Source organism: Hippoglossus stenolepis, chromosome 20, assembly GCF_022539355.2.
Source record: "Hippoglossus stenolepis isolate QCI-W04-F060 chromosome 20, HSTE1.2, whole genome shotgun sequence".
NCBI classification, from domain to species: domain Eukaryota; kingdom Metazoa; phylum Chordata; class Actinopteri; order Pleuronectiformes; family Pleuronectidae; genus Hippoglossus; species Hippoglossus stenolepis.
The window spans coordinates 19,273,328-19,284,821 of NC_061502.1; the positions used below are offsets into that span (position 1 = coordinate 19,273,328).

Here is an 11,494-nt window from a genome sequence, read left to right on the forward strand (position 1 = left end):
TTATTGTGAGGTTGTGCAGCCGGATGTGTTTCACTATTATTTGATGCTTATCGACACATTATTCGAATCCTCGTTGTGCAGAACTACTTTAAATCGGATTGATTTTCGTTCAGCCTGATGTTTGTCCTGAACCAGCTGATCACTCGGACTCTATATATCCACTGACTGGGTTTTTTTATTTTGCCGCAGCTCCGTGTTCGAGGCTCCAACTCCAACCAAACTCCAGCCTCCCTCCCCGGGGTCTCCTCCTCCTGCCTCCCAGGAGCCGCAATGAAGGGAGTCATTGGTCTGTGGTGAAGAGTCTGTGCTCACATGCACGGATGAGGTGTGCACCCACTTTCCCCATCGTCCAGTGAAGAAGACCAGGAGGAGAAAGCCCTGGACCTGTCGAGTCTCTCAACTCCTGCAGCAGACAGAGCAGAGAATCCTTCTCATTTCCCAGACCGGACACAGGGAGAAGACAGGAGGAATAAATGGATAATAACGCTGCAAATTCGGAGAAATCTCACCTGATGCACGAGAAGAATGCGAAGATGTATTCGTTGAAACTGCAAAGGTGAGAGAAACGTCCGGTTCCACGTGACTGCAGCTGCATGGGAATAAAAACGCATGTGAGGAATTCAGAGCCATAATTTACACGAGCATGTTCAAGATTAAATTGAACATTTATGTGATTAAAAAAACGATTATAAATATAGAATATATATGTAACAATAAGGAGATAAACTTCTAATTGTGTGGAGTTGAAGAAAGTGACCGATAAGAGGGTGTGGACAGATTCCAGGTGGATTTTGTGAGGGGACGCTAAAGAAGCGCAAAAGTGAATATTGCGCAGATCTGCAGGAGGAATCCCTGCATGTGTGTGTGTGTGTGTGTGTGTGTGCGTGTGTGTGTGTTGCACAGGTTGTGTAGTGGCAGCAGTTGTTACTGTGGTGCATGTTAAGCGGGCTGCGCCGGCTGTTTTATGTGAATGAACAAATTCATTTCCATGCTTGGCTTGTTTCTGGACAGCCTGTGACAAATGGCCCCGGGGCCAGTTCACTGAGCAATGCTAAAAACTCATCATCTGTCATTAGAGGCAGCAGCAGCAGCTCCGTGCACGTTCAGGCTGCGTGGGACGAAATGAAACTGAGGAATTAAGAGTAAATATGCTGCCTGTAGGTGTTTATACCTGTAATACAGGACAGCACCCATAAAACAATTTTATTTTGAATAAATAATAACAGTAATAACAAAATTATTAATATTAATACGAATCATGACAATAAATGATCGTGGCCTATGATAAGATGCACTTAAAAAAACAACAAAACAACCCAACGACGAATAAAATACATTATTGCATCACACATTATGAATGAGTTGCTGCCGTTCAGTCGATGTTATTATTATAAAGACTGAGGTGTTGATAATAGCAATAAAACAATATGATGGCAAAGTTATAAGACGCAAATCCGGAAAGATTTTTAACAATAAATAGTAAATCTTGAATTTTGTGCTGCAGTGTAAAAACGTGAAGACAAAATAAATGTCCATTCGTTTAGAGTAAAAAATATATATCATATATATCAAGCGCAGTTCAGTTACTTAAATAATAAATAAACATCTATTATGATCAATAATCTGCAGAAGTTGGTCAGGATGATTTATTTCTCATTCTTGATTCTGTGAAACAGTTTTTTTTAGGCCTCGTGGTTCGTCTGTTCTGATCAGGACACGTTTTAACCACCGACACGTTTTAACCACCGACACGTTTTAACCACCGACACGTTTTAACCACCGACTCCTCTGATCAACTCTGTCACGTCCACATCAGCGGTTTGTCACTTTCTAATGCGACGTGTTGAAGAAGTGACGTTTACATGTATTTATGATGTATTATCCACGTCACAGAGGAAAACCTGATTATTATTGATAACATGTAAAATATGAGGCTGCAGATTTCAGACCTGTGAGGAAACAGGAATAAGATTTATCATTATTATCATTATCATGATGATGGGTTCAGAGTCAGGGGGGGGGCGTGTATTAAGTGCTGCTGTTTATTTCCACGTGCGTGCGTGTGAACGTGCGAGAGAGGTGTGCATATGGCACAACATTTGAGATTTCATGCACCATTTGCAGCGCGCGCGCGCGTGTGTGTGTGTGTGTACTGGCTTTTGTAGCCTCCTCAGGACCTCTCCAGTCTTATAGTCTTATCAGTCCCCTCGTCAGGACCAGGGGACCTCATGGGGACCATGGTCCGAATGAGGTCTTTTCTGAGCTCCTGGTGAAGGTTAGGTTAAGTTTATGGTTAGACATGAGTTGGTCATGGTTAAGTTTAGAGATTTTGGTTAGAGATTTGATGTGGTGTGTGTGTGTGTGTGTGTGTGTGTGTGTGTGTGTGTGTGTGTGTGTGTGTGTGTGTGTGTGTGTGTATTTACAGTGTTTTTTCCCCAGCTGGCTCCATTCAGACCAGTGTAAGAGTAAAGTTACTCCAGTATGTTTTGTTTCTACCTGGCCCAACCTTTGCAACCTAACGTTAAATAACCTTTTAAATAACATTTTGAGGACTAATGTGTGTTTATTTTTTATCTTGGGAAAAACATTAACTTTGCCAGATCCCATGAAATCATGAATATATAAAAATAAATGTTTTTCCTTTTATTTATTTATAAACCAGGATGCAACCAGGACAGTTAAAAAAAAGTCAAACCATGACCACGAACCTGACCAAGCAACCAGAACTTAACCCTTTAATCAAAGATGAAACCATAATCGTTTAGATCAAAATATAAATTCTAATGAGAAAAACGATGCCCCTGCCCCTTTTGTTTGTAAACAAGATGACACAAGCACTAAAGAGACAAAGATCCAGATCCGCCCCCTGATGTGTGGATCCACATTTAAACCAATTTGATTTTATACATTATAGATTTCATATTTAGAGGACTGGTTTCTATGAGTGTGTGAAGTTTGGACGGTCGGGCCTTGGCGGAGGAACGAGCTCTACTGAGTGACATCCTAGTTTTTGATTCATACCAAAGAGGTGCTTCAAAATGCAGAGGACCAATAAATTCCCTTTAATACTGACTGGTTCATTACTGCGTCTTTGTGATGTTTCCCAGCTGTATTTAACAAAGCCCGTTTCCAGGATTGGCTCGATGGCAGCTGGGATGTTTCTGGCAGTGAGTGAAGTCAGAGGGTTGATGGGAGTTTGGCAGACGACGCTGTCACGGCTGCAGCAGCTTCCAGAAATGTCCTCTTGGTGACTCCCAACTTACAGTCAAATACTCACAAGTGTCACTTAATGTTCTTCATCTGCTCCAAATGTTTACTGAACAGTTTCATACTTTGGAATCAAACGATCACTGGGACGTTCTCCCGAGTTTCGTTTTCACCTTTCAGTCGAGTATCTGGAGAAACTCTGCACCATGACACGTTAGTTTCATAAGGGTTGTTTCCTTCACACACTGATTCATGGAAGTTTCTGCTTCTGGCCCAAAAAAACAACAACAAAATGTGAAAAACTAAAAAAACACATGTGGTTTATACTTTTTAACAGATTAAACAAACAAGTAATATCTTGATACGTGTGGATGGATCCAAGATGTCTGCCCACATGTAGTAAAACGTTCCTTCAGTCTGTATATCAGCTATAAAAACATCTTGGGAAGTGCTAAATAACAATAATCCCAATAAGATCATCAGGATCATCGTCACTGGACAAACACTTTATCCCCCAGAGACAAAACATTTTCATCTCTGCTGCAGCGTTGCCCCTCTCACTGCAGGCGTCGTTATGTCAGCTACAAATAATAGTTTATGGCGCCCAGATCGCAGCTGTAATTAAAGGCTCGTGGTTATTTTTTTTCAGGGGACAGCTCTTTCTCTTCATATCATATAATTTCACAGATCGGTGAATATTCCCTCAGGTCTGCTCTGCTGATGCTGAGAGTCAGAGAAGCAGCTCTGACCTGCCCTGTGGGATATTGACAAACAGATGAACTCGATTTCAAAATGAAATTCAGTATTGATGATGTTTTACGAGACGCAGAATATGATCATTGCCGTCACTTTGCTAAGCGAGCACCTAATGCTACATCCAACCACGTCTTTTATGTCGGTGCAGGAGGATGATCGCTGCAGAAAGGTGGAAGATGTTCAAACTCATTCCCGATCTCGTTCTTTAAGTCAGTTCACAGAGAACGTAGATCAACTGGTAAATCGACAGCTTCTGGCTCAGCTTTCTCTTCACCACGGCGGTCCGCTACAACGCCCGCATTACTGCTGATGCTGCACCAGCCCGCCTGTTGATTTCACGCTCTATTTTACCCTCACTCGTGAAAAACAGCCCGAGATACTGAACCTCCTTCACCCGAGACAGTGACCTCGCTGCCACACTGAAGGGAGCAATCCAGCATTTTCTGGCAAAGAACCAGGGCCTCGGACTCGGAGGCGTTGACTCTCATGCGAGCAGCTTCACACTCGGCTGCGAGTGAACGCTGGAGGTCACAAGCTGGTGAAGCCAAGAGAAGCGAGAGCCACAGCCCACGTGGCACTTGGGCGCCCGTCTGCAGCTTCTACAGCCCCTTCTCTAGTTTGATGGCCTCCCTCACCACTGGTGTCCACTGGCAGATTCTTGATCTTAGGCTGAGGGCGTTCTGGTATTACTGGTACTTTTGGGAATATCCACTACAAGCTGAGAAGTCCCAGATCAACCACTCAGGTACAGATCAGGCCGGCTGTTCCTCCCAGTCAAGCCACTGCAGGGTTCTCCTCCATGTCTTTCTTGCTCTCCCTCCGCCTTTCACACTCAAAATCTGTCCCATCATTAAAAGTCCCTAACCCTAACCCCCACAAATTTGTACAAGGAGAAGTGGAAGATTTCTCTGCAAGCACACAAATGATAAACAGTCAGATACTTATACTTTTTGAGATATTGCAGCAATTTGTCAGAACAGGGGACACGATGTTTTTAATCCATTTCTGCTCAAACCAGGAAAAACTCCCTTTAAAATACTGAGATCCCCAAAGAATATATTTTCAATAACTTGAAAACGGGTTTTTGTCCATATTGTTTGCACAAAGGACGATGATTTATGAGATCAAGATGCAGATGTGATAAAAAATATAATCTACACAGACTCTAGTTGGTGAGGAGACTTTTTACCAAGTTATAAAAATATATATCTACTGGTTTGACTGTGAAACATTTGTAATCTTAACATGAGAAACTCTTCATCGTTTGTATTGTTCTGTTTTATCTGCGTAACCAAACATACTGAAGCTTCAGAGCACATGTGTGTGTGTGTGTGTGTGTGTGTGTGTGTGTGTGTGTGTGTGTGTGTGTGTGTGTGTGTGTGTGTGTGTGTGTGTGGTTATCTCAAGTGAGCCCAAATTAGTTTTTTTCCACCTCATTTAGCCACATCATCACAGCTCCTCCCCCACAAGGCAAGAAAAACAGCAACCTGCTTGTGTGTGTGTGTGTCTGTGTACGTGTGTGTAATGGAAATGGGAAGTCAGCATTTTGCTCAGTTCACATGATTGAAATCCAGTTGTATGTACACGTGTGTTGTGTTACAGGTGAATATCCACATGTGTAGTTTAACCTTCAGTCAGTGTTTCCAGGTAGAAACATTAAAAACATCCCTCGTCCTCAGTCACAGTTTGATACAGAAGACGCCACAAAAACAGAGATGATCATCAGGCACAAAACTCTTGTTGCAGCTGCATTTTAATTTAGTTTTTGACATGAAATTTCATGTTAAACTACATGTCTGTGTGTTTTTTTCACCTTTAAATCACATCATCTACATCTCTGCTTTCTGAAATGAGTCATTTGGGTTGAAAACCTAACTTTAAATGTACAAAACAAACACAACACAACACACTCACCTCTCCTCGGTGTCAGCAGTCATCGATTCCAGCCGGTTCCTCCCTCGATGGCCCGTCTCACCGCTCTTAAGTGAACATTGATCCTGATCCACTTTGTCAGATTTCCACTTTGTAGCGCTTCCAAACAATAATGTGCTTCGCTGCAACATCTTTTCACAAAATCAATTCTCACAACAACAGTTATATTGCAGATCTGTGGCTGTTTCAGGGCGAACACACACCTGTATGTTGTAGTGGTAGCTCATAGTCTGTTGACATGTTGGACAGAAGACGCCATAATGTCCCCAAACTCACCATTGCACCAACGGTCCAACAGAAAAAACAACAACAACACCTGCAATTATGAAACTGTCTCTGTCTCACGCACCTTTGAATCTCTGCAGCTCCTTCCCAGACTCCAAAGAGCAATTTCCCGACTTCCCGTTTAAGAATGGCGGCATGGCCGGCGCCATCGAGCTGAAGCGACCCGTCGGCGCTCACTGCCACGGCATCAAATCCTTGGTGTGTGAGGACAGTGCGGACAAGATGCTGGCCAAGAAGAAACTCTACATCGCCTCGGCTGTCTGCCTCGTCTTCATGATCGGAGAAGTCATAGGTAAACGTTCAGATGCAAAGCTCAGTTATTAAAGAGAACAGAAGGTCAGAGATTTGTAATAAATAGATGGAAAACCTCAGTTGTGTTTTTTAGAATAGAAAAGGGTCAAAACAACGAACCATGAAGTGAATCAGAGCATTTTCTATAATCAAATGTATCTTAAATAAATGTTCATACTGTCTTTTACTTTTTGTAAAGTAATGTCAGCTTATAAATGTGGTTAAAAGTTAAATAACATCCAACATAATAAAAATCATGAGATGCATACTTTTAATTTCCTCTGATCATACGTGAAAATGTTATTTAAAACAGTTAAATACCCAATGATACATATTTAACAATGATTTATTATAAAAAAACGTACAAAATCCAGAGATTTGAATCACTGAAACTAGATGTTTCACCTTCTCGCTCGATAACAACTCATTATTTATCAGAATTTTAGATTTTTCCTGTTATCTAATAATCAGTTTATTCTTTCATCACTAGAACCTCGTTGCCACACAACCTCTCTCCCTTTGACACAGCAGACAAATGAACACAAACGTCTCTCTGCTTGTGTTTCCTGCAGGAGGCTACCTGGCCCACAGCCTGGCCATCATGACGGACGCCGCCCACCTCCTGACGGACTTCGGCAGCATGATGGTGAGCCTGTTCTCGCTGTGGATCTCCTCCAGACCGCCCACCAAGACCATGAACTTCGGTTGGCACAGATCAGGTCAGAAGCAGGGATCGTGTGATTTCTTGGTTTGATGACATGTGACATTATATATATACGAATATATTAAGGTTTGATGATGACATTTTAAGAATAATTGCCAATTTGTTTTATGTATATCTATTACAATGACAAAAACAGTCAGATTGTGTCCGAGGAAGTTGTGTCTGGTGTCTGATGCTGTAATCCCATCGACCTGGAGATCTGACACCTGACACCTGACTCCTGACTCTATCTTCTATCTTCTATCTTCTCTGACTCGACTGTATTATATGTGTTTGCTTATTTAACTTTACATCAGCTGTGTTTGATGAAGTGAAGACGCTCCCTGCCTCTCTTCTCTCCGCAGAGATCCTCGGGGCGTTCATCTCAGTCGTGTCCATCTGGATCGTGACGGGGGCTCTGGTCTATTTAGCCATCGAGAGGATCGTACGCAACGACTACGAGATTAACGGCCATGTAATGTTAATCACCTCCGGGTGTGCTGTCATCGTCAATATTGTGTGAGTGCTTCAGAACCTAATGAGCATTGATGGCTTTAATAGAGAACATTAGAACCTGTGCTGGTGTTGTTTTAAAAGCTCGTTGCTATAAATCATGTACTTGATGTTCATATCGGACTGATTCTAAATCGTTTGCTTAATGAATCCACCAATCGTACCTGTGTCTTTCTGCAGGATGGCCTACATCCTCCACCACTCCACCACCTTCCACGCTCACGGCAGCGGCTACCACCAAATCGACGAGGACGGTCAGAGTCCCGTCTCCCACGGCCACGGCCACAGCCACACGCTCCTCGGGGGCCACAGCAACACAAGCGTCCGCGCCGCCTTCATCCACGTGGTCGGAGACCTGCTGCAGAGCGTCGGCGTCATGGTGGCAGCGACCATCATCTACTTTCGGGTCAGATATAGATCACATTCCTGTTAGGGTGAGACCGAAATGTCAGTTTGGTCCTTTAACAGAAAAACACCAGATATGATCGAGTCATTTTTGCCAAAACTGTGACTTTAATGGGTTATTTAGCAAACATGATATTTAAACGTGTAGAAAGCTTGAATTTATCCAGAAGTCGTGTTTATTATGGACGACAGGGTTTCATATTTCTGTCTGCAAGATGCTCCCTTCTTTCTCTGCCCCGAGCGTGTTGTGACCTAATGACGGGGGGGGAAACACCACCTGATGTCTGCGATCTCCTTCTCCCTCTTTCAGCCAGAGTACAAAGTGGCAGATCCCATCTGCACCTTCCTGTTCTCTGTCTTCGTCCTGTTCACCACGGTCACCATCCTCAGAGACGTCTTCAGGATACTCATGGAAGGTACCGGACCAAGGGATCCACTGTTCATAAACGATTTGGTTGTCAGAGGAGAAAAGTAAAATTATTCTGGAATGGTAGTTCCTAAACCCATTTAACACAAACATTATGTACACTACTTACTAAGGAAAAACTAAACAACAGTCTCATCACTGAAGATATTAGAATTTAAATGTTCTGAATCGTTTTCGCTCTCATGTAACTGTCTGCAAGTATATGAAGGCGTCTCCAACCTTGTCACACTATCCATTTAAAGAAGCCACATGGGATGAAGTGGTAATTCTGACCATTACACACAGTTCTTTCCTCCGTCTGCAGCTGTGGAGTTTCGACCTGATCTAACAAGGTCAAAGTCACTCGATGCTTTTCCCCTGAGTTCATTCAGAACGCTAACGATTCCTTGGATGATCGTAACTCACCACAGATGTCTGTAGATGGAGAGACTCACCTTCAGAAACACGACACGGGGTGAACAGAGTTAAAATATTCTGCTAAACACGTACAGACGTCCATCGGCCGGCTCAACCTTTAAGTGTTTGCAGAACAAAGAAGAAGAACACAGATGGTCTCATCCTGGCGATGTCCTGAAGACTTTGGGGACGTTCTAAAAATCTGTTTGCACATGACTGATTTTACTAAGAACTCAGAAGTGTCCCCTGAGGCGTCTTTTCAAACTCTTAGTTACGACGGAATGAACCCTACGATGTTAATGAGCAGCTCGATGGCCGCAGCGTTCATTTGACATCATTTTAATACATATACGTGAAATAAAACACTGAAATAATGTCAACGTGCTGTAGGGTAGAAATGTAAAGTCCAGCATCGTGAGCTCGATTCACAGAAACTCTCTCTGTTTTCCAGGGTCTCCTAAAGGGATAGAGTTCAACTCGGTGAAGGAGGTGCTGCTGTCTGTGAAGGCGGTGAAGTCCATGCACTGTCTGCACCTCTGGGCTCTGACTCTGGGCCAGGCCCTGGTCTCCGTTCACCTGGCAGTAGGTAACGTAACGAAGCAAAGTTCACTCTCTACATAGACTGAGACAGTGAATTCAAATATGAGGATATCGATAAACCAGCGCAAAGGACTCACTGTGTTCTCTTCCTGTTTCCTGTTCCCACGTCAGAGGAGGGAACTGACCCCCAGTCTGTTCTTCACGAGGCCACCGAACTGCTCCAGACCAAGTTTGGCTTCCGCAGCATCACCATCCAGGTGGAGCTCTACTCTGAGGACATGACCCACTGCTCCCACTGCCAGGACCCCAGTGACTGACGCTGATACTGGACCCCAACTGGACTGGACCCAAAAGGACATGGAACGGCTCAGGCACATCCTCATTCTCTCTGGGCTGCCTCAGTCAGAGCTGTACTCAAGAAAACAGCTTCCTGGTAAAATAATGTATAGAAAGAGCTTTTGGTAGATTGTTGTGTTTGCCATCAAGTCACGAGAAATCAGACAGCGAAATCATCCATGTGTTGGTCGTCCAGTGCAGATGCTGGTGCTCCATGTTAGGAGGGAATACACCATCAAGTCCTCATTGAATAAGGGGGTGCTCCAGTCCTCTGGGTTTCAAGGGGTTTTCAAACACATGCCCGGACCCCATAACCCTCTGACCCCCGGGGAAACAAGGTGCTCTTTTAAAGAAATCTACCGAGACAAAATCAAGGTGGAGACAAAATACTGGTCCAGTCTTAACAAATAGACGATGGAATGTGTTCAATACATAGGAACATGACCAACATGACCAGCAGGGGGCGATCATGAGCACCCTTTCAAAGCCTGGAATTAAGAATGGGATTAAAAGTCCTGAAGCTTTAAGATGTAACATGAAAAGTCAATTTAAAGGATCCAGCGAGGTTTATTTTAATGCAACAATTTCAGGAGACAACTCATTTCTGTCCAAGTGGGTGATCTTTAAAAAAACACTGCCTGATTTTTAGTATTTCATGTAAATTAAAGAAACTGCCAGACAAAGAGCACATGTTCTCAAGGCTACGGCTCCTGCTGATTTTCTAACTTCCCTGGAAACACAAAAACCTGAATTTATTAGTTCGAAGCAAGAGGGTGAAGTCTGGAGCACCTGATGCAAAGATCTGCCCGGGACACATGGATGACTTCGATGTCTGTTGTTTCAGCGCCAACTTTACCAAATGATCTTCTACCAGATTCTCACTCAACAGTCGACTCATCTTTGATCCACTCGCCTGCTTTTCCCACCGGAGGTCCGACAGGGAGCTCCGCACTGCTGCTTGGTCCAAACGGACATTTTGAAAGAGTTTCACCTGCTGAAAACCTCTTTGAACGTCTCATCATTGCAAACTTCTCTGTAATTTGTACCACACGGACAGACGTGTTTGAATAATACCTCAAATATAAATGTGCACTTACTGTTGGTAGTTGCCTTAGAGAGATCACAGAACGAGCGAGGGTCACATCGTACGGTTACATCGTCCCAACATCGATATTAACAGAAGACTTAAACACGCGATAAATGAAAACCATGATGTCAAAGCAGCTTTTCCACCAATCATCACAGCAGTTATCACAAAAAGAAAATGTTTCTAGTCTGAGGGACTTTTAAACTCTTTGATTTGCGAGAGGCATCGTTAAGTCCTAGTTTGAGTTAAAGAGGAAAAGTACATTTGGGTGAAATGATTCCACACTGGCCTCGACCTGGAATGTTCTTATTCTCCCTTTAAACATTTTACTGTGTTATACTTCATAACATGCTGGCTCAAGTGTTTCTTATAATTCAATTCTTATAGTTCACCAAACTCACTGCTGTACTTTACTTTGAACCAAAGATAAACCTTCATCTCTGTGCTGGACGGTGGGTCGGTAATATATCAGTTTCACATTAGGAAGCATCAGTGGAATCAGTGGAAATACGAGGATTGGTTGATGTGTTGTAGATTCGTAGTTTCTTACGATGCCGACAGCCTCAAATCTAATGTTAAGGGCTATTTTCAGTGGTGGTTCTTTTGATAGTTTTGT

At 43.2% G+C, this 11,494-nt stretch overlaps 1 protein-coding gene across 1 annotated transcript; it reads left to right on the forward strand.

Moving 5' to 3' along the window:
* The first annotated feature begins 356 nt into the window (after positions 1–356).
* On the forward strand, positions 357–10,009 carry slc30a2 (solute carrier family 30 member 2). Its single transcript, XM_035144217.2, has 8 exons — positions 357–556; positions 6,261–6,472; positions 7,044–7,190; positions 7,540–7,693; positions 7,868–8,093; positions 8,403–8,508; positions 9,367–9,501; positions 9,627–10,009. Exons 1-8 carry the CDS (start codon positions 474–476, stop codon positions 9,770–9,772), a joined length of 1,209 nt encoding a protein of 402 aa, XP_035000108.1. The 5' UTR covers positions 357–473; the 3' UTR covers positions 9,773–10,009.
* Positions 10,010–11,494: the final 1,485 nt, after the last annotated feature.